Genomic DNA, 23,725 nt, shown 5'->3' on the forward strand with positions numbered 1-23,725 from the left:
GTGCCCAGCCCCGGTCGGGGTGCGTGTGGGAGGCAACCAATTGATGGCTCTCTCTCCCACTGACGTTTCTCTCTCTGTCTCTCCCCCTCCCTTCCATTCTCTCTAAAAAATCAACGGAAAAAATATCCTCTGGTGAGTGTTAACAAAAAAATAAAAATAAATGTCTAAAGCAACTAAAGAAAAATACTCAAACTTGGGCCAGCTCTCAGACTCTAGGGAAGGACCGACAATGCTGTGTCAAAGGGCAGCTGTGTCTGCACAGGCACTGCCCTGGCTTTTAAAAAATAAATAGTAAGTCACACTATATATAGCTCACCTACTGAAGTCCAGATTCATCAGCAACTCACCAGGTCAAGGGGCCAATGAGCTAGACCCCCTGTCCCTGTGAAGAAACTGTGACAAGTGGCCCAATGCTGGGCGGCAGGTGTCAGGCTGCCTTTCCGGAAGCCCGTTCCATCCATCGGGATCTTCCCCTGGAGAACCACTTCACTAACTACCACGCATTCTTCTGTGCCCCCAAATGGTCTTTTTTTAATGTTCCATCTGAAAACCTGCCTTGTGGGCTCAGGGTGGTGCCTCCTGACAAAACTGGCGATGCCCTGGGGAGGCATCGGAGGGAGCGAGAGAGGAAGGGGCACCAGGCAGCACTGGGGCAGCACTGAGAGAGGGCAGATTCCTCGCACAGGCCCGTTGCCCGCAGGCCACCTCCCACCCAGCTTACAGGCCCCGTCCTCTGTCCATGAGGCCAGTTTCTGCCTCTATGCTGCTCAGATTTGCATCCAGGTGGACCAGAGAGGAAGGAGGCACCAAGTTCACTACAAGGCATTTTACTAACAGAAACTGGTGAGCTTCCTAAAGTGGCAACAGAGCCAGAGATTACACCTCCCTTCTCCTCTAAACCCTTCTGGGAGAAAAACAAAAGAGCAATGTTTATTCTGTAGCCAGATACTACCAAAAAGCAACTGGGTAGAACAGGGAACAGAGCCCCACCACTCCTCACCCCGAGCAGGAGTTTTATCATGAAAGGGCATGAACTGAGTCACAGCTGATCAATTGTAGAATTCAGAGGCAGGATTCCTGGCTAAACCTTTATTCTCACCCCTTCAATGCTTCTCTAGAGGTCGCTAACTGTGACCTACTCTCAATTCTCAGAAACTATGCTTTTGGCTCAGATGAAATTTAGAAATGAGCAGTAAAGCTGTCAGACCACTGCATTCTGGGAATCACACCTGCCACCTCCAACTTCAAGTAAGTGCTGTGGCATTTTCTTTTCAAGCAAACAATGGTTCCCTTAAGAACAACCCGGTAAAATCCATACCTTCCCTGCAGATGCAAAACCCACCATGGGAGGGGAGGGGCCCTTTTACAGGGCTTTCAAGGGCTCCTTGGCCAGAGCAGGAGGAGGCTATGTCGGAGAAGGCTGCAAGGCTGGGTGTTTTCCATTTGCAATCGACCTTGAAAGTGTCCTTTTTCAGAGCAGAATGTGCTGGAGGCTGGCGCGGCCCTCTGAACACTAGTGGTGGAACAGGTTTGGCCGTACTGACTAATCGGCTTCTCCGTGTGTACTTGCTACCACTACTTTTGTTTTGCCATTCCTTCTTTTTTCTTTCCTGGGAGAGAGTCTGTTTTCCCCTCTCCCAAGGTCCTGTTCTCTGGGGCCCTGGGAGAGCACAGCTGCGAGGGTGGCCTCCACGGCTGTTAATGGCCTTTCTAGCTACTTCCCTGTATGCTGCAACCTTGTGTCCTGCACTACTAGATGACATGAAAAAATTGCCTTTTGTGAGTCATTTGCTGCTCTGGAGCAGTGGTTCTTAGCCGGAGTGGCTTTGCATGCACCAGATATTTGGCAATGTTCTTGATGCCAGAACTGAGGGTGGGTTGCTACTAGCATCTCATGGGCAAACAATCAGGGACGCTAAACCTCCCAATGCACAGAACAGCCCCCCACCCCCCAGGCAGGCAGTTATCCAGTCCAAATGTCAGAGCAAGGTGCCCCCGCCAAACCCACCAACCCCCAGATCAAGAATTCTTTCACCAGATGCTAAGGAGCTCCTAACAGTTGGGTAGATTATACTACTTTTCTTTCTCCCTGCCAGTCCTGACAGGTTAAAAAAAAAAGATCAGCTAAATAATAAAATCTGGCCATTTCACGACCAACGAAGAGATGGTGAATCTCTCATCACCAGAAGTCACACGAAGACCATGGATGCTCACCAACTCTTCTCAAGTCACGCTGGTAAGTAACAGTCCTGTGAAGAAGGGGTTATGGCATTTTTCAAACTGTGGACTGCGAATCATTCATGTATTATAAAATCAACCTACTGTATCACAACATACTTTTTTTTAAGAAAATGAAACAGGAAATAATAGAGGACATAAGAGTAAAGAGAGTTTCATGAAACATTCCCCCCCACCCCTTCGCTGTAGTCAAAAGGCCAGGACGCCAGGAGCCTGGTCTAGGCACTGCTGTGCAGACGGGGAAAACAGGGCCCTGGGAGGGTGGGCGACTTGTCTGGGGATCTGGGACCCAAGTCCAGTTTGTTGTGAAGTCAATGCCTGGGCCAATACCAGGTGCTCAGCCTGGGCGTTGCATGAGATCAAAACGTGGGAGAGTTGCTCACATGCACACGAGCAGGTACTCTCCTCTTCACGTGGGGCTGGCCACGGGGAGGGGGAGGGGGTGCTCCTGAAGGAAGACTGGTGGGAAGTCGGAGGCCCGATGCCCACACTTCCCACTCCAACCGAAACAAGGAGGCTTCTTTCTTTCAACCAACAGTGTTTCCCCGAATGCAGTGAGAGGATGAATTGGTACTGGCCTCGCCCAGAAGATTACTTTTCTTGCTCGACCTACCAGTTGCAACATCAGAGCAGGGCATGCTACCCTGAGGAACTTTCTGACTAATGTCCTCCACTCCCATCTAAGAGTTAAGACAGTGAGTTGCTGTTTCTGAATTTTCCAAAAGTTTACTTGAGGTGTGTCCCCAACTTTGAAGTGCTCGACTGCTGTCTGTAGAAATAAAGTTGGTTTAAGGTTAACCAAGGGCTCTTGGGAAAAAGGTCACAGAGCCACGTTCCATGGGTCTTCATCTCACCACCACGGGGCAGCTATTTTTACAGCTTAAGAGACCTGCTACAGAGGGCAGAAAATTCATTACTTAAAATGGGATCTTAGAAAGTATCTTTTGTTCCAAGAATCAGTTGTCCAAAGTATTTTTAAACTTTCATGGCTCTATTTGAGCCAAGATGCTCAAAAACTGAAGACAAATATTTCTATGAACTGTTTCCCTTCAGCTCATTTTCTGTCCTGGTTAGCAGTGCCTGACCCAGGGTGTGAGAGCTGGTTGACGCCCACACTTCGCGCTCCTCTCCAGGCCCAGGGACACGCGCGTTCCCACCAGGGCCCCAGTTTTCAGAGGCTGGAGACGGCACAGGACAGTGTGCTCTCTCCTGCCCAGCTTTACTCTGTTAGTCCTTGTGCACTTTTCCATTAAGGTTCCGGACACATGGTAACCCTTCTCCCAGGGCAGACCTCGGGCTTCACAGCACGCATGAGGCTGGCACAGGGGGGATGGCGGGTAACCTACCACCTCAGACGTGAAAAAAGTTGGCAGGCAACACAGACCAGGCGCCATGCTCACAAACCCTGACAGCAGACCAGACGTTCTGTGAACACAGCCAGACACAGAGCAACACAAGTACTGATCTACATAAAGAGAATTATTAAAAATAAACTTCCCGCCTGGCTGGGCGTGGCTCAGCGGTTGAGCGTCAACCTAGGATCCAGGCGATCGAGGTTCGATTCTCAGTCAGGGCACATGCCCGGGTTGCAGGCTCCATCCCCAGTGGGGGACATGCAGGAGGCAGCCGATCAATGACTCTCTCATCATTGATGTTTCTCTCTCCCCCTCTTTGAAATCAATAAAGATATATTTAAAAATAAAATAAAATAAAGAATTAACTTCCCAGTGGGCCAGCACCCGTCCACTCACAGAGAGAGGAGGAGGGAAGGGACAGGGGGATGACAGAAAACAAGCTGAAGCAACCGCCACACAGAGGACCCTGGTTTGTGCTAGGACAGCTTCCTACACAGGTGAGGCTTTGGGGTGAAGGAAGGAGGTCCCTCTGGCCGCAAGAGTTCTGCAGCAGAGTGGGCAATCGGGAAGGAGCCCTGAGGACTAAGCCTAACCGAGCTACGTGAAATAAGAGGCTCACCTGCTCAAAAAGTAGCTCATGTGAGTATATGCTCTCAGGAAAAATGCCAGCCCAAAGAAGAGCAAGGGGAGCCTTTCTATACCTCTGGGAAATGTGGGGAATACAGCCCCACCCCAAGTCATGAGCACCCCTGCTCTGTGCTGGCTTCTCTGGATAGACCCCTACGTCAGCACTGCAGTCCCAGGGCCTGTACATCGGAGCTGTGGCTGCACCGCTCCTCGTCTGAAGATCCCGCAGAGCACTCCCCAGGGCGACCCTCCATATGCAGCTGGCCACACTCCAGGGCCTTTGGCCAGCTCTCAAATGCTCCCTATTTATTACATATTTAAAAGCCCTGATAATGATTGGAAGAGACTATCCTTATTTGTTCAGGTCAAGGAGAAGCACCGAGAATAAAGTTAAGAGTCCTAAAGACTTTTCCACCAAAAAATAATTCTTTCTTCCATGAAATGTTCTGTCACATAAAATAAAGGCAGATGGTTAATCAACTAAATTCCTGCTAATTGGTGTTACAATAAATCACATGTAACTAAAAAAATTTCTAGAAAACACCGTTTGGCCAAAGTCCTGTTGCCCTTCTGGTTCTGAGTGACATTTCAAGGAAACGTCAGTGAGATATGCTGTCCGTGTGACTAACTACGTGCCAGGATGAGAGAGCTGGGAAAGGAGGCACACTGTTAGAAAAAAATCGGGGCGCCTGGCCTCCAGGCTTTCCTGGGCTGGGCCCTGCCCACCCCAATGCAGGGGTCAACAAACACCGGATGGGGCAGAGCCAATCGGCCCTCGGCTAGGAGTGTTGTGAATGTTTAAAAATAGTTTGAAGAAGGAACGACAAAAACAATTATCTTGAGACATGGTAATTACAAAGAAATCCAAGTTTCAGGGTCCATACAGTTTCACTGACGCAGGGCACACCTGTCCGCTCACGTGCTGTCCCTCCAGGAGCTTCCATGCCGCCACAGCACAGGTAGACAGCTGGGACAGACACCATGGGGCCCGAGACATTAACTCTGTTCCTTTAGAGTCTGCTGACCCCCGTCTGTCCTGGTACATGCCGACCGAGCTCACGTGCTGGCACTTGCTGTTGCCTGTGTGTGAAAGCCACCTCTGGCCCCCTGGGTCCTAGCTCGAATGTCACTTGCTGCATGGTCTTTCCTGAATACTCTATCTAGAGACAACTAGTCCAGTGCCACCTGAAGGTGTTTCGTTCATTTACTTACGAGCTGTCTTTCCAGAATAGAAACTTCCTCAGGGTGATCCTCGGCTACATCCCTAGTGCCTGGTAGTGTTGGTGAGCCGCATGAAACCAGCCTAGTTATATAAAGCTAGCAGAGTCATCCTCAGGCCCTAGTCTCCTGTCATCGAGAACCGGGCTGAGGAGAATGCCCGGGCTTTAGGCATCATGGTGTAGTTTATGAGACATAAAACAAGCAACCAAATAAAATCTGTATACTTTTCAAAGGTTTAAGAGGTTATATATAACAACTAAGCTGAGCTGTAAGTTAAGAACACGATGTTTTTATGCCAAAAGGAAGGGGAACTAACAGTGTCTGCCACCTCACGGCTGCCGGGCACAGTGCCGGGGGCCCGGGCCTGCGCCGATCCTCCCGCCTCCGTCGGCCCACTGCCTGTCATGAGGCCTGGCACTTGAGTGGCACTCAGCACCAATTTAAACTTAACCTCATGTCTATACATAGAAACATCTTTAACACTAATTAAAAATAATGGGCTGGCGTTTGGAAATACCAATAAACAAAAATATAAGCTGAAATAAACAGCATGTCTGATCTATCTCAGGTGGGTAAAAAGCTGTATGTGTCTTCTCTGAAGGTTTTCAATTAGCTCCTGAATTTATGGGGCTTTAAAATATAAAACAACGGCCCTGGCAGGCAGCTCAGCTGGCTGAAGCATTGTCCCATATACTAAAAGGTTTTGGGTTCAACTCCTGGTCAGGGCACATGCCTAGGTTTCCAGTTTGATCCCCGATTGGGGTGCAGACCGGAGGCAACACATCGATGTATCTCTCTCACATCAATGTTTCTCCTCCCTCCCTCTCTCCCTCTCCCTCCCTCCCTTTCTCTAAAAAATACACAAGAACCTGTCCTCAGGTGAGGATTAAAAAAAAAGTAAAACAATGTCCATCTTACCTTTTAATCTAATAATAAGCTGGCTTTTCTCCATTTACTCCATTTTAATGATTGTGAAATTAATTTTAATAGCATTTTAACCCAACAATTCCAAAATATCATTTTGACATTTTAATCAGTAAGGAGAAATTATCGGTAGGTTATTCTGCATTCCTTTCCACTGTATCTTCAGTATCCACTGTGCCTTTCACCCCCACAGCCATGGACCAAGAGCTCAGCAGCCTGATGGGTGACACTCAAACTGTAGTTTTTAAATGCTCAGTTATTTTCAACTGAACACAAACCAAACTTACTTGTGTTTTAGGAGTTTTATATATATAAAAGAACGTTTCTCCTTTTGACTGTGTGACTGTATTTTACTTAAAATGACTAAATACAATAAATATTATTTTATAGATATAAAACGCCCTGGCACTCACCTCAGGATTCACACTGCAGTCTTTACAATAAGCTAAAAGATATTAAGGACCACATCATACTGCTTTCCCACAAGCATCCAATTTTGCTTTCAACCCACAGCTGTTAGATTTAGTTTTCATTTCCGTTACACATGGCTCCTTTCCTGTCCTGACTGAATGCAACCGAGCAGCTCTGGCCCGTCTGAGCCAAGTTTCCCTAACGTGCAGCAGGACGGCGCCACCATCCTGCACAGGAGGACCCGCCCGTGTCTGTAATTCAGAAGCACTCCACCCTGCCCGCTCATTCCTTTAGGAGACTTATGTCCACCCATCCTTATGATTTAAAAAGAGGGAAAACCCCAGTATTAAGCAGGTTCAGGGGCCCCCTGCTGGAGGGAGCACAACCAGGGGAGCAGTTTCCACTTGGCTGGATGGGCTTGCCCTTCAATCACAGGCACACAGCATGGGGGCGGGGGACGGGGGAGCAGCAGGGCTGATGGAAATCGCAGTTCTGACAGTCTGGGAAGCTACAGGCCTACAGTGTTCACAACAGCAAGGGCCCCACTGTTTACATTGAGGACGGTCCTGGTTACCTCTGCATCCTGCTGGGGGAGGTGGTATGTCCTTTCGAGGCTTTGCAGAGTTCTAGGGTTCAGGGTCTTCTGCTCCAACAGATGCTCCAGAAGCAGGACCAGCTGGTCTGGAAGGAGCTGAGGAAAAACCAATAGCCAGTGAAAATGCTGTTCAGCTTACAAGAAATTAAACCCAAACGTTTAAAACAAAGACAGCAAGCCCAGGGCAACCTGGGCACTTCAACAGATGTGTGAAGCATGGACAGACTGAAGACTAGACTTTGGTGGAACCCCCGGGTTTGCACTATATTCTCAACAATACTGCTTCCAGGGCCTGAGCAAGCCCTGCTCTCTGAGGCCTGTTATGTCTCTATATTTAGAGCAGATCAAAACTGTGGTTATCTTTTTTCTTTTTTTTTTAGGTTGTATGTGTTTGTTTTTAAAGGGTGTATGTACAATGTGATGATTTAATATACATACACTGTGAAATGACCAAAACTATACTTATCTTCATAAAACATTCTCATAGTTGATTAGATCCCTTTATGGCAAACATATGCCAAAAATGTCATTTAACCTAGACAAAGAGTCAAGAAACCACCTGATCTTAGGCCTGGAAGTTGAACAGAAATAAGCTGCTTTCAGATTCCCTTCCTTACCACTTGAACCTTGCAAATGTACACCAAGAAATAAAGAGCATGCAATTCAACAAGAGCCATGTCTCACAAACCCTCCCTTATAAAAACTATGTTTATTATGCCATTAAAAAACTTTAAAATGTTGTAAACATGATCACACACACACACACACACACGGTCACCATATTCCTGTTTTCACACAGGGTAGGTAAAAATTGGTGTTACATAGTTAAGGGCAAAGAGAGGAGGGTGTTTTTATATGGTACAAAAATAGTATTTTATGAACAAACATTTGTGAATCCAAGAATATAAAACTGTTGTATTCCTTATTGTGCCCCAGTGCCTAGTGTACCCCTAGAATGGACAGCACTCACCAACTGTAAGAGGAGGAAAGAATACATTTAGGATACATCTTGATGGAAATGAAACGTATTTATTCTAAAATCAAGGTTTTAAAATTTAGCTTTACTCCTTCCCTACTTATGCCCCAAAAATCCATCTGTGAAACCCAAACTTCCAAGTCTGCAAATCACTCCTAGGCCAACAGAATATTTATGACAACACCTGGATTTTAACCCCTACTTTCTGTTACTCTCAAGAAATTTTAATAGTTATTGGCTTCTCTCCCTACGTCTCTTTACCTCTCTGCCCCAAGTGTGTACTCTGCCTGCCCCCCCTTCCAGAATGCACATGGGGGAAACCGGGTGAACTGCAGGCACGACACTCACCATGTAACTCCACAAAGCAAGCATTTCTGTATGCCCACATCTCGCCCTTCTAAGTTCCAACATAACCAACCCACTTCCCTACACAGGCACAGATACACGGCCCTTGATCCTTGGGCATTTTTATTTCATAATATCCCTCCATGCACCTAAGAATCCTGGGGATCTTCTCAGGCTGACAGGAGAAACCAGGTGCCTTCGGCCAAAAGAGAGGGTTACAACCAACACTGACCTGTGTGGTTTTCTACAGGGGCTCAGAGGACTGACTACATCCTTCCGGAGAAGTCGTGCTTATAAGATGCTTTGAAGATAATTACTACATAACAGCCAGAAACGAAAATGCCAGTTTTCCATTTTCTATAGTTTTAGAATATGAGCATACTTTTACGGTATTAAAAGAAATCTTCTGTTTTACAAAACAGGACAAATTCAGGGCCACCAGCCTCTAGAGAGCCTCCCCACCCAGTCATACCGTGAGCCCTTCACTGGTGGGTCCTCAGACTGGGCACCTCGTCCAGCACCCAGGCTGCCCGGCCCTCCTTCCTGACCATCTTGCCCTGCAGCCTCCCTCTCTGGATCTTCCTTGCCTGAGGTCCAAGAGGGGTCCTTTGCTGGTGGAGGCTAAGCCCTCAGCCTGGCCCCTAGTGCATCCCTCAGTCCCCTAAGGTTACTCCCTGACAGTCCTCCAGCCTCTTCACAGAGCCTGCCCTTTCTCCCCCATTAACGTCTCTTCCTACCCAACCCGTCCCCTTCCCAAGTATGCTCCACACAACCCCCACCCGAGGCAGCCTGCCGGGGCACCCCTGGAACGGCAGCCCACCTACTTCTACAGGGGGTGAAGAGGGGAGGGCCCCAGACTGGGTCAGAGTAGCCACACAGCCCTGTACCCCCACAGGCATTCTTAAAACTGGTAGCAACCAAGCCCAGGGTAGCAACAGCCCAAATGTCGAGGCCACACTGGATGCAGAAGACAGCTTCTGGGAAAGGGCCCAGCCTGATACAGAGCAGAACACCCATGGGCTGGGGGTGGGCATCTGGTTCACTAACTAAATACAGCAGGAACCAGCTTGGGCAATTTGCAGAATTACAGGGAAGGACAGAGTAGAAAGAAAAGCATCTCCCTATTCTGTGCCCACACTTACAAAGAGGTCTATTGTTAGAACTCGCATTCGGGATTTGGTTTAAACTAGAGAGACCCACAGAGGAAAGACACCCTTGAGGAAGAAGACGAGCTCAGTCCTCAACTTACCCTAATTGGGTTTAACCAACAAACGCAACTCCACTTTAAAATCGAAGAATTACCAATATGTGAACCTAGGAAAATATCTGGAGTCTCACTTTTATGACTCCTACAGCCTTTCTCTAGGCAGAAGTTTGTGCATCTACACACAGAGACTGAACAAAAAGGATTCCTGCAAGTTTTCTTCCTCCCCTAATTTTTACACAATGGAAAAATACTCAAAGCTAAGCCCCCCGAATAAAGATAAACAGCTGAGATGGAATGGAGGAGGTTTTTAATAAGTTTAATTTGCTCTAATTGGAGAGAGGTACAGAGCAGGCACGCACACAGCCCGCCAGGTAGCCCTCCCGGGCACGGTGGCGCCGTCTGCGGCAAGCGCCGGCCTGCTGGGGGAGAGCACGGGACCCCAGCAGGCCCAGGACGCTCCCTCCTTAGTGCCCAGGGGGCGGCCTGGCCCCCTCGCCTGGCCTCACCGGCCGGCGGTAAGCGACTCTCACAGTTAACCACCTGCAGCCACCTGCCTTTCAACCCTCTCTCTTCTAATTCTCCAGGGGATAATGTAGATTCTGAACAATGAGAAAAGTGGAGAAAAATCAGACAACAAACAGTACAGACAATAAAACTAATTCAGTATCTTTCATTCACAAATAAGTAAATGTTACATAACTTTTACATGAGATTTTAGACCTTAAAAGAGGCTACTAAAGCAAAAACGTGGTAAAATGCAGTACATTTCTCTCTGTAAAATAAACATTTATTCCCTGTAAAGCCACCCTATGATGAAAAAGAAATACTATGTAATAAACCAAAAGTTTGCAAAGCAACCGAGAGAGCCATCCCCAGCGTGCTCAGACGCAGCCGGGCGGCGGGCACTGTGGTAATGGGCAATGTTGTGCGGGTCACTGCACTCCCCCTACACAGAAAGCAAATTAAATTTCATGGGACTCCTAGGCCAACTGTGTTTTAATACAGCAGCACTGACAGAGACGAATACTGCTTTAGTCGAACTACGGAGTGATTAAGAAAATACAGCACGCGTTTCGGAGCATTATCTCATCAGAAAGCAGCTCTGTCAAACGTTATGGAAAGAGCTTGCCTTTATTGCCGAGGGTCTAATGGCGCTCACAGCCACAGCTCGACAGTGACAGGAATAGAAAGTCCTTCCCTTTGCACAAACAAGGGATTCATGACAGAGTTATTATTTTTTCCATATGGAAACCAGTTTGGTATTTTTAAAATGCATCTGCCTCAAAACTAAGACAAAATGACGCGATGGGGTGCCAGAGTCATGTGGGTACTTGAAACAGAGAACTCCACAACCCTGTGAAACCTACTCAAATACAAAACACAAAATGCAGGAGGGCAGGCAATACAAATGCTATTTGTTAAGGATTCAGAGGTCTGTATTCTCGCTCTGAATGTGGAGGATTCCACAGTTGCTCACTATCCAGAAATTTACAAAGCAAAAGAGAAGTCTACCTGGTATTTTTTTCCCCAGTCAACTTACGAGCTAAGGCAAGCCACACAACTTTGAACAGTTTTTAAAGTTTCTAGAAAGACTCTTGAAAAGAAAATATGAATTTTCTAAACCCACCCTCCCAGTCGACAAGCAGCACAAAGAAAACAAACCCTGACTCTTCCAGAAGCCTCTTACTGCTGTCAGGGGACGTCACTCACTCCTGGCTCCCAGGAGGACCACCCGTGCGACTGAGGCCCTCCACCATTTCTTCCATCAGCAGGATCAGAAAGGGCCAGCTCGCCTCCTATAGAAAACGTCCCCGACGCGTCTCACTGCTGACCTTGCGCAGGCAGGTCCTGACTTCAGGATCTGGGTGCACATGGACATCTGAGCCCCACTGTCTGCACCCCTCCAAAAGCACAGGAGGGTACCTCCCCTCAAGGCCCAGCTGGCTGCTGCAGCCGCGAAGGAAGTCTCCGAGAGGCTCGCAGACAGGGAAGGAGCCTGAGACTAATGCAGCCTCCAATTGACAGTGGCGTGAGTTCTATTATTACCCCATTATCACTCTGGGATCTGTGCCTAAATGAAGCATGCTTCCTCCCTGATGCCATTTCCTTTTATCCTGGCTGGAGACTAAAAGCAGATCAATGGGGGCAATACTTATGATGTCACTTCAATTTACAGCAACGGCCCCTCCCTCTCTTTCAGTCTGTCTGAATTACACAGAAAGATCAATTCTTCCCAAAAATGGTTAAAAAATGCTTAGGGAGCATTCTTCTTCCAGAAAAGCATTCTCTGCTATATTTGTCTATGTTTCTACCGCAGGAACTGTTTACACTGAACAAAAACAGAAGAAATGGGGGAGGGAGAAATCTCAAATTCTCCTGTATGCAGGAGATTTGCTGGTTGAAATTCAACACAAGCTGGGTCCAAACCAGGCTCAGGCGGCTGACCTTTGATAGTCACATGCAGAAGTCTTTCTGGCGTAGGGACACAATGGAGACAGCAATTCTCCTTTGCCCCTTGGATTGAAAAGGTAATCTCACAGACATAAAATGCCTTTTTTATAAGACTTCCCCCAAAATCCTTCCAACTCCTCCCAGAATACAGGCCCAACCACACTATATACCCTCAGGTGCCTCCACAGTCCACAAATATACGAGCAAACAGGGGCAAAGGAACTCTGAATACAGGACACAAGACTGAACTTTAAAACAAGAGTTCTTCCTCACAACCCAAAAAGAAAACACAAAATCCTAAAAGTATCAGAATACTGGCATTGTAACTGACCCTGCCCACCCCGAACCATGGTCTCTGCGTCAGTGTTAGTATATAATCTTCTTTCATCTATCACCTTCTTAATTATAAACATTTTTAACTGTCTAAAATGATCTATTTAATAATATGTACATTGGCAAGTGTCTGCTCAAGAGCAGCTGTCAACTAGGATATCATGATATAATTAAAATAGTTTTAATTTAAACTAGTAAACAGGAAAAACAGAATTGACTTGAATTGCTACCAAAAACAAGCTAAAAACAAAACTTGCAAATTTAAGTATAGAAGTTTATAGTTCACATTATTTTGGGGACACAAATTTATTTTGCCAGCAAATAAAAGTCACAATAAAAAAATAAGAAATGAAAATAATTTTCTTCAAAATAAAACAAAACCAAGAGGCATGTGTCTGTTCTGCAGAATCCGTTATTTTTAATTATCAAACATTCTTCAGGGAGTAGGGTTGTAGTCAAATTTAAGAAAGAAAATTCAAGTAGAAGTTTATATACGTGTAATTCATTTTACGTAGGAAACAGCATATTTACTATATTTTGGGAAACGGTTCTAACAGCTGCATTTTAAAAAGACTGCTGAACTTCTGAGCCATGGCTTGGTCATGGGGGGCTTCCAAAAGTGACGAAAACAGACACCATCATTAACAAACAGTATCCGAAATAACTTACTGGCATAAATTCTTCTCATGTTTCCAGATTTTAAGGGTAAAATTTTCATGTGCTAATATTTCCCTAACTTTTATAAAAGTATTATCCAAACTATATGCAATCTGACACAAAGCATATTATTTAAACTACATGAAAAGCCAATTGGATCTCATAACCATGTGCACATGAATGTTTATATTACACGTTAGAAAATAAATCTTTGTAAATACTCAAATTGAAAATTCTGAAGTGTTTTATAAGAGATGCTGGAGATCTTCCTCATTTGCCTCCCCTTCCCAGGAACCTGCCACACCAATAACCAAAGGGGCCAAAGGAAGACCATTCCTGGTCTGAGATTTATGCTTCTGAGGAAAATTATCGCTCACAAAGGAGGAACTGTAAATTCCTAAGTGATCCAGCCCATTCGCCTGCCACGACAACAATGGCATGCCCGACGTCAGGCTTGTTTCAGGCTTTCTCAAGAATTAGAAACACTTGAAAGCATCAGAGAATACTTTCAACTTTTCTTGTATTTGCAGTATTTTTTTCCATTTCTTTAGAATTAATGCTCTTGCCTAAGTTAATAATGTTGTATTTAATGACTGATGTATTTATCCTGAATAAGCACATACATTTTATAAATCTGAGTTCCTAACTTACAGTGGCATTTCCTAACTCAAAACTCTAGTCATACACTAATTTATGACCCCTTAAATTATATCATACGACTGAAACTATCAGCTGGTTTTATGTGTCAAAATTATGGCTATGCTATATAACCACATAGTGGAATATTATGCAGCTATTAAAAAGAATGAGATAGAAATGTTTCTGTAATAAGGTAAGATAGCAAGAAATGTTACTGAGGGTCAAAGTTAAGGACAGAATGTAGAATATGTTTGATTTGTGTAAATAACTTCCTAGAGATATATTTTAAAAAGTTAAGTAACTCTTTGAGTCAATTTTTAATCTGAGTAACCTAAATGAGCTGCCTGGTCTTTTTCTTTTTTCCTGCCTTCAGCTCAGGCTGAACTATTTTTCTTAAATCATGTTTAAAAAATTTCCCCAAAATGTACTCAATGGAGGGAAGATCTACTTTATGAAGAAATTCAATACTGTGATCTAATCTAGGAGCACTGAAATTCGTAAATGATTAAAGCACATGCTCTGAAGAGGTGCTGAGTGGGAACCAGGGGCTTTTAACAAAGCAGGTCCAGTTAGTTAAGGACAGATCCGGGCACTGGTGTGCACCTAGAAACCTATCAGTGCCTCTCTATTCTTAGTCACGACAATAACATTTGAAAGTAACGTAGATCTCAACAGTTCTAATTCCAATACTTCTACAAAGAGATAAACGCTAATGCCATTAAATATAAGACATAAGTTCTGTGTGAGCAACACACAAATATTGGAAGAATTTAAAATTTTCCAAATGCTTTGCAAATATACATAAAGTGAGGCGGCAAACAGTCTCATGCTCAGACTTTTATGTTGTCCTTTACATTAAATGAACTAGCATTCATATGTTTTCAGGGTTTTTTGCAAGGGAAAAAAGCAGCAACTGTAATTTCATTCAAACCCAGAATGTCTTCCTATTTTTCTCCAAATTCCTATATTACCCTACTATGTGAAAATCAGATAGTTTGTGTGGGATTACTTATTACAAATTTAATACTTTTAGTAAATAACTGTATCAACATTAGGTTCTTCTTTGTAACAAATAACCCTATGCTCCTGTTGAAAAGTGTTCTATATACAGTGTGCACAAAATTAAGGTGTTTGTATGTATAAATACGCAATCCTTTGGAATAATCACTTTGAAAACATAGATTTTCCCCTAAATTACAAGTGATTAATTAGCAAATGGGAAAAAACTAAGCTCTTACTGAAAATATGCTCTTCAGAATCTTACGAATAAAAACATAATCCTCTTCTTCTAAGTTTAAACAAAGAACTGAGTTCAAACAAAACTATATTTTAACCTGTATAAAAAGAATGTACACTTTTAAGACAACTCCTTAAAGAATGGAACCCACTGTTGCTCACTTCATGCGCCACCTACAGCATGCCTGATACAAGTTTATCAAATTTGAATAAAGGACTTAATGTTCTACCTAGTACGATGGAGTAACACAGTAAAAATAATTGCAAGACAGCTATCAATCAGAAATTTGGTGATTTGAATAAATCTATTAAAAGATAATGTATACATCGACACATGAAAATTCAGGCCTGAAGTGATTCTCACTTCAAAACTGAAACAAATCCAAAAAATACACACATTCAAATATATCAACATAGAAAGTTTTATAAATATTCTGTATAACTACAGATGCGGTAGATGATTCTTATTTTAAAAATTAATGGTAACTAGAAATTTAATTAGTGAAACATAGTTGGATAAACATGTTACCTCATATTAAAAAAAATAAAAACTAATAGTAAAATAACTGGCATGTCTCTTCAACTGTAATCAACTGTAACCAATGAAATGATGGCTCTGCAATGCTTTTAAAAAGCTAATAAATTAGATTGCTCTCAGTGCAAAAACTCAATAGTATATCTGGGAGAGAGCTGTCTCTTTCCACAGCATTCTTGTTTAAACTTGTCATTAAAGACTAAAGTTTTTTCAAATTATTAAAATGAACAACTAAAAAAAAGAAGTTACAAAAGCATTTAGACACATTTATACTAACAGGAGTTGCAAGGTGAGAGAAAGACAAGAAACAGGAGGGAGAAAACAAGTCAACCGCTCTGGCCCTCAGCTTCGACAAGCAACTCAGGCACGGATACACACTCAACATGTTTTTAAGCGTAGAACACAATTTATAAACAAATTTCACGGCTGTGTGTTTATTCTGGTCTAAAATACTAACATTCCATACTCCTAGTTCCGGTACTTTCTTCTTCACAGGCCCACAGTCAAAACAATGTAAATATCTTTTTGGTCAGATTTTATTTTCTAATATTCTTTCCATATTTTCTACCAAATCCAAACTATGCATACATTTTAGCCACATGTCCACAATTTGTTGTGGTTTCTGTCATAAAGTCGACAAAGAAACATATCCTTCAATATATATATAGCTGACCACAACTGAAGAGGAATGTTCGGGGGCGTGAGGCAGAAGAGTGTGAGGAGTCAAACTAACTGGATTAGTGCTGAAAAATAAAGGAGTAAAGTTGTTTTTATTTAATAAAAATGTGTTCAGAGTACTGTACAACCTACTACCCACAGTCTCGATGTTCCTTCACAGATGACTGAATGTATATAAAGCGCAGGAGAGAGACTTCCCTCAAGGCCTGTCTACTTTTGGATTCTAGTCCCGACATTTCATATCCTGGATTCACTTTGAAAAGTTCTATGAGGAACAGAGCAAAGGATGCATTTAAAGGTCAGAGACTTGTATTTCTGAAAAAGACAATGGACTTTAAAACTGCAGGAGAAAGGCGGGAAACAAACTTCACGTATTTCCAAGAAGTGTTGACTTCATTTTCAACAGCATTTCCCTCCCTGCCACCTCAGTGCCAGCCATCTGAGGGAGTGGAAGCTGCCAGTGGGCCGGGGCCCCACGGAGGGCAGCGGCCGCCTGCGGGCCCAGCGAGGAGGGAAACAAACAGGAGCACAGGGGCACTGCGGGGCCACCCCGGCAGAGACGCCGCCGCGTGGTCCACCCCAAATCTCACGCTATGTGCAAATGGCTGAATGATTCACAAATTAATGTACTTCCCACCACACTAGGAACTATTACGAACAAGCAGACTGAAATAGTTTTATAAAAATGTTCTTCTAGGGCAAAACGTCCACTTCTACTGCTATGAGTTCAGACATTATGATCTTACTTTTACTGTGAGCTCCAACTTGGACTCAAGGCCCTGGAGCAGCCTGAAGCTGATACAGGAGCAGGAAATCTGAAATGCAGCCTTGTTTGCTGCTGTGCAAATATTTTCTCAATTCAAGTACTCGAAAATCCATCCACAGAAGCAGGTCTTCAAAGATGCAAAACACTTTTTAGCCATGGATCTAAAAATCCTAAAAATTGCTAGTCACGAATCTAAAATTCTAGCAGGTCTAAGACTGACCAACACCTACCTCTTCATAGGTGTTGGCACGACCATGATTAAACCTAAGATGTTTTCTAGTAGCAATCTAAAATCTCAATGCTTGGGATTTTATTTAGTTATTTTTAGTAGACCCCTAAAGAAATTTCATGAAAATGTAGTTAAGTTTTAATATTTCTATTATTTTATATCTGCCTTTATATATGTATAATGTGCTCAGGTAAGAAAAATTCAGTATTATTTTATTAGTTATATGTTTTAACAGCACAGAACTTTTGGAAATTATAGGCAAGTATCTGGATTTCTAAGTTTTCTGACTGCTTGTTAAACTTTAATAGAAAGTATTATGTGTCTATGGAAAACCAAACTTGCCCTCCCCTCAGTATTCCAGCTTCATTTATCTGTATAAATTAATTTGGAATTTATCTTTTAAAGAGGCTTTTAGAAAATTTTCTTATATAATTAAAACGAAAAACGTTTTATAAAATGTTTACTCTTCACATTTTAACAGAATTTCTGCTACTTTGCTTTTCGCGAATGAAAGTTACAGCATACCAATTACAACGTACCCATTTTATCCCAAAGTGAAACAACCTATTTAAAACAAATGAACTTGAATAACCAGTAATCACAGGTCCCCCAAAAGGAAAGGTGGACACACAGATGTAAAAATTACTAATCGCAACCTGAAAGGCTGAGAACCACTTTTCTGCCGACTTCACAGGGTAGGGTCCCACCTCAGACCTTTACAGATAACAGTTGAGACAGAAATAAAAAAGGCACAGCTGCTCCCTCCGGGCAACCCAAACTTCCCTGGGAGCCAGTTGAACATGCAGCTTCCCTTGCTGTCTGCGGTCAGCTGTCCGGCACTAGGTGCGGTGTCCACCCGAGGGTGTCTGCGGGGCCGAGACCCGCGCCCCCCCGGCGGGCGCGCAGCCCGGCGGACCCGCGGGGCTCCCCGAGGCTCCGGGGAGCCGGCCCTTCCGCCGGTTCCTCCCCCGCCGCGCGGCCCTGGACCGAGCTTCCCGCGCGCACCAGCGCTGTTCACCGGGGCGTCTTTCCCTAAAGGCTTGTCACACGGAACCCCAAAAACTGCAATTCCGACGCCCATTCAGAACAATACAAAAGCATTAAAACAAAGGCAACAGCCCGTCAGAAGCATAGTTTTCTTGACATAGATTTTTACAAGTGTTGCGGGCACCTGGAACTCGGGTGCACGCCGAGCGCTCCCGCCTCCGCGGAGGGACGCCAGCGGCCCCGAGGGCTGCGGGCTGCGCGCGACCCCGGCACCCGGGGAGCGGGACGAGGCCTGCGAGCCGCGCGGCCGAGGTGAGGCTGGAGGCGGGAAACGAGGAGGGATTTCGGCGGCCGCAGAAGAAGCCACCCTCGTCCTCCTGACACCAGCTGACGGCCCCGGCCCGCAGCTGTCAGGCCGGGCGGCCGGGCGGCCGGGCGGGAGGGAGGCGGGCGTCTTACTTACTGAGGCTCCCGCAGGGGCGCGGACCGGTGCCTGGAGTCCTCGGGCTCCGCCGGGCGCCGGCTGCTAGTCCCGCGCCGCCCGCGCGCCGCCCCCTCCCCGCCGGCCAATCCCCGCGGGGCCGCCCCGCGCCGCCGCCCCGCCCCGCCCCGCCCCGCCCCGCGCGGCCGTCGGGCCGGGTTCCCACCGCTCGGTGCCCCTTCCCAGCCACACCCCTGGCCCCCGCGCGCCGTGCCAGGCAGCTCCCACCCAGCGATTACTCTAATTAGAAGTTTTAGTCTCAGCAGTTAAACAATGTACGAACCAGTCTCAACACAGCCTGCAATTCAAACAGCTTTGAGAACAAAGGCAATCAGAGCTGTAGCAATTTTTCCTCTAATTTAGAGAATGCGAAGACTTTCTCTCACTGCACATTGTACTTAAATTTTTTTAAAAAGTTTAACCTCTAAGGTACATGTCATTTCACAAATAAATTAGCATTTCTGTGCAAAAACGCCAGACCATGATGGCTATAACTAACCAAGAAAAATCGCTCTCAAAAACAACAACAACAACAAAAAACTTGAAAGTTTGGTCCCTCCTACAAAACAAATGTTCCTGGATCACCCACTGGAAATAAGCAAGATGTACAGAAATGTGGGAGAGCTGTCTTCTTAGAGTTTATACATTCTGTAAATAAAAGGTAAACTGCCCAGGAAACTACCCTTTACCATCTTTCCAGTAAACAATCTGCATAATTCCTAATCAGTACTGGTGGAGGTTGCTAATGTTTACACTAATGTCAGCTGAATGGCTACTTGTCGGTCCAAAGAGGAAAACACCAAATGCCAGAATTCAGTTTCCTGGGTGCAAGGGCAGCTTTAATGCCTAATGACTGGCATCTTCACCGGAAACCACCAGAACATTCCAACAGCACACCAGAGGCCAGTCTTGTTTCACATCTCACAGCAATCCCAGTAGATAAAGGTCACTAGATTCAACCAACAAAATCAAAACTGCAACTATCAACTAAAGTAACCATTGCAAGGATTATGGGGAAATTTACTTATTAGGAAAAAGTGAGAGGAAGCCTCAGCAAGGGAAGTAATCAGACCTGTTTTCCCCAGAAAATTAGAACAGTCCATTCACAGTTCTGAGTATTAAACTCTTCACTCAAGTTTTAAATGTAGAATGTAATTTTCAGGATGAGTAAAATTATACCTACAAAGATTGCTTAGAGAAAGCTAACAAAACAAAACAAAGCCTTTTTATACTTTATTTTCTAGTACTGGTTTGATCTTTAAAGCAATCTGTATCCATTTTAGAAGAATTACTGAACAACTTAGAAGCTTATGAGAAAGATTTAAGAACAAAAACATAGGCAATGAACTATGAAATGAAGAGTAATAAAAACAACCACTACAAAAATGTTGCATAAAATAGGTTATATGACTCACATATCTTCCCCTTTCACTATATTTCTTTTCAAAAAGATTTTAATTTTTTCGAAATTTCAGGAAAGTATAGTTTTCAGTCCCACTCCATGTATTTATCAGGATATGCTCTAAAATTTCTCCATTTTTAAATGAAAAATATCTTAACTGTTCACATTATGGAAAATTAATTTAGTACCTTATTTCATTACAAAATGCTATCTTTGTTTAGCAGCTAAGTTTGTCCCTCTAAATATTAAATGAACAAATATCTGAACACAGTTCAGTTTCACTGTAATAACCATTTTAAAAGTTAATCTTTTTTTAGCATGAAAATCAACTAATTTCAAGTAAAAACAAGTCAAAAGTAAGCAGCAATTAAAATCAAATGCAAACATTCTCAAATGCTAATGTGTCTACCTCGTTTAACTTTAATGCCCTGAAAATAAGATGGCATTCTTAAAATGCCTAAACTAAAAAAACCAGGTGCCTGGGAAATAAAAATAATAGAAAAGACTCCCAAACACTTGTTTTCAAAGATGAAATAAACATGATAAGTGAGAACAGAGGCAGAAAGCTCCTTCGGAGAAAATACATTTCCCCAAAGCTTATCCTTCCAAAATTCCCCAGAGTTAAGATCTAAACTTTTAAATGGCTTTAAAGTCTTAGCTAAGACAATCTCCATGTACAAGACAGGACACCTCCTTTAACATTTATAAGCTTTATACATGTTTTCAAATATATGAGAACATTAAAATCATTCAGTATAACTCTTTAAAAAAATAATTTTTCGGTCTGAAAAATCCATGATATCTACCTTCAGGTAATACACGTTATAATAAACATAATAAATACTCTGCAACGAAGACAGACAAAAAAATTTTTACAAAAAATACCAAAATGTTCTTGTAAAAGTAAACAGCCGCAAGCACCCATGCTGTTATCAATCTCATCGCTAACACAAGCTTATTTTAATTTAGCATTTACTTTTTTAAAAGTAAAAAGCCATTAAGCTGTTAGTGAAATCTGCAATTCTGCTTTACACTGAAAAGTAGAGAGGGCGGATTTAGACGCACGTACTGTCCCGAGAGCGTCTCCACCTAGAGTTCTCAGCAACACCGCAGCTATCACTTCTCACTGACCCCAATACTATTGTTCGCGCTGTTTTTATAATGACCATTTACTTCCCCTTTTGGAAGTCAAACCAGTAGCCCTACTCCGTAAAAGGACCATGTTTTGGAAGCAGCTGCCTGTGGGAGCCGTTTGGCCGGCTGTGGCCAGCAGCCCTCCGCTCGCGCCCCGGGCGCGCCCCGCGCCTACCTCTTCCCAAAGCAGGAGCGGCGACACCTTCCCAAGGCTTTTCAAAGGCACGTCCCCAAGGACACTATCCCCTCCGCAGGACCCGCTGGGCGACGCTGCGCTAACTCTACTGTCTTGCTCCCCACTCTCAACAAGCGTCACTGAAGTGTGATGACGGGGAGACCCACAGTGACATCCGTCCCTGGGGCACGTTCTTCTCGGAGAGCAGTGCGGCCCAAATCAGAAGCGCGAGGACTCAAAAGGCACAGCCCCTGGCTCTCCGGAGGGCTGCGCTGCGGCGGCGGCACCTTTCACGCAGGCACTTCTCCCCGTTCCGAAGCCGCGGCCCTGGTGGGGGCTCGGGAGCCCCGACATTACCAACAGTGCCCTTCACCGGGAGGACCAAGCCACCAGCATCCACCAGGACGGCGCAGTAGGTTCCCGCAGGAAAGACGGGGGAACAGCGGGATTCAGACAAACCCCACGGCCTGTTTGTCCCCCACACCCCACCCTCTCGGACCCCAGCCTCCAGGCCTTGGCCCAGGCCCCGGGGGCACCACTCTCCAGCGCAGCTTCGTGGTCCCAGCGCCCACCCACCTGACAGCAGGGTCAGGGGCTGGAGGGACTCGGGGAGGTGGGCGGGACGCGGGGCGGGGACTGGAGCACCCCCCAGGGCGCTGTCTGGGCCCCGCCCCTGCCCTGCCCTGCCCTGCCCTGCCCTGCAGTTGTCCAGGCAGCTGAGGCCCCCTCCTCGCCCTACGCGGCTGCACCGCCTACGATTCGCCTGGGATTCGGGTCTTGCTTGGTGCGAAAAGACATATTTGCCTCTGAACACAAACAGCAAGTGTGGCGAGTCACCTAGGGCCCAGGTCTGTTGCAGCCTGGCTACTCACCTAGCTAGTGACCTTGACACAAGCTCTGCAACTTCCATTCCCTCACTGGTAAGAACTCGAACCAGCTCTCAAAGGGTATCAGGAAACACCACTGGCGCTCCTTCTGTCTAAAAACCCTCTTTCTATCCGAACACCCCACTTTGCTCCTGGACGTGAATTTACAATGGCCTGCCCTCCTTAGAGGCTACGGTGCAAATAGTATGGGGGGTAGGGAACACAACCGTCGGCCCTACCGAACCAACCACCCAACCACCAAATGTAAACCAGTTGCCAAAAAACCTCTTCCCAGCCTGATTTCCAGTCGTGTCCCCCCCCCCCCCCCCCCCCAGTACAGGCCCTCACCAAGCCTGCCTTGTTCCAGGCCCTGGATAATAAACCCACTTTGCCCACCAGAGTCAGGTCAGGTGAGTTTCGTTAAAGCACAACTCTGATCTTTCTGTCCTCTGACTTGAACAGTGACGTGTATGCCCCCATGTGTGTGGCTCAGTATGCTCCTTTCCAGTTCCAGCCCTCTCCTCAACCATTCAACAAATGTTTCCTGTAAACTGATAGGACTTGCTGACACCAGCCCCTCTGCCTGGAATGCATCCCCTGCCCAACGACCACCACTTTTCAAGGGCTACCTTTTTCAAAATCCCTTCTAGAAACCATTTTTGCTTTCTGGGTTTTAATCTCATTCATTCTCATGTAAGCAATTCTATTCTGCCATGTAACAGAATGATTAGCATGCCACTGTGCATATGCTCGAATCTCTGAGCTCTCTGCAGGCCTGGGAGTCCTTTTTTAAAATCTCCCTACCTCCAAGTACCCAGCACAGCCAATTTTGAGTTAATGTACTTGTAGCAAGAACCAAGTTCCAATCTTGTGCCCATTAACACTGATTTTTAGCAACTAGATGATGAAAATGTTATAATAGGGTCACCTTTAAAAGAGAAATTCAAAGATAAAGGTGTGGGTTTTTTTTTTAAAGCCTTACACCATTAATTTCACCCGCAAAGAAAGCCATTACAGGTAAATGTCATATCTATTTCAGGGACATTTTCTGCTAGGAAGATGTTGACAGCTTAACCACTATAGCTCTGCTTTATGCAAATGCAGGTGGTGCTTTTCTCCTAGAGAATTTCACACATCTGTCTGTCATCTCAGTGGATGTTGCCATGCAGAAAAGGGGCACACACTATCCACAGTCTTCAATGAGATGACTGGGGAAAGGGGTCACAGAAAAGTCAAGCCACTTAGCACACAAGAATA

The 23,725-nt window shown here is 45.0% G+C and overlaps 1 protein-coding gene across 1 annotated transcript in view; it reads right to left on the minus strand.

Annotated features, from left to right (window-relative positions):
• The window catches only part of AOPEP (aminopeptidase O (putative)), a 296,713-nt gene that overhangs the window by 18,218 nt on the left and 254,770 nt on the right, over nt 1-23,725 (minus strand). The window contains exon 14 of the mRNA XM_087822613.1: nt 7,351-7,467. Within this exon, the coding sequence (XP_087678739.1) occupies nt 7,351-7,467 (117 nt within the window). The remainder of the gene's footprint in view (nt 1-7,350; nt 7,468-23,725) is intronic.

The sequence above is a fragment of the Miniopterus natalensis genome, chromosome 12 (assembly GCF_054644295.1).
Source record: "Miniopterus natalensis isolate mMinNat1 chromosome 12, mMinNat1.hap1, whole genome shotgun sequence".
Lineage (NCBI taxonomy): Eukaryota > Metazoa > Chordata > Mammalia > Chiroptera > Miniopteridae > Miniopterus > Miniopterus natalensis.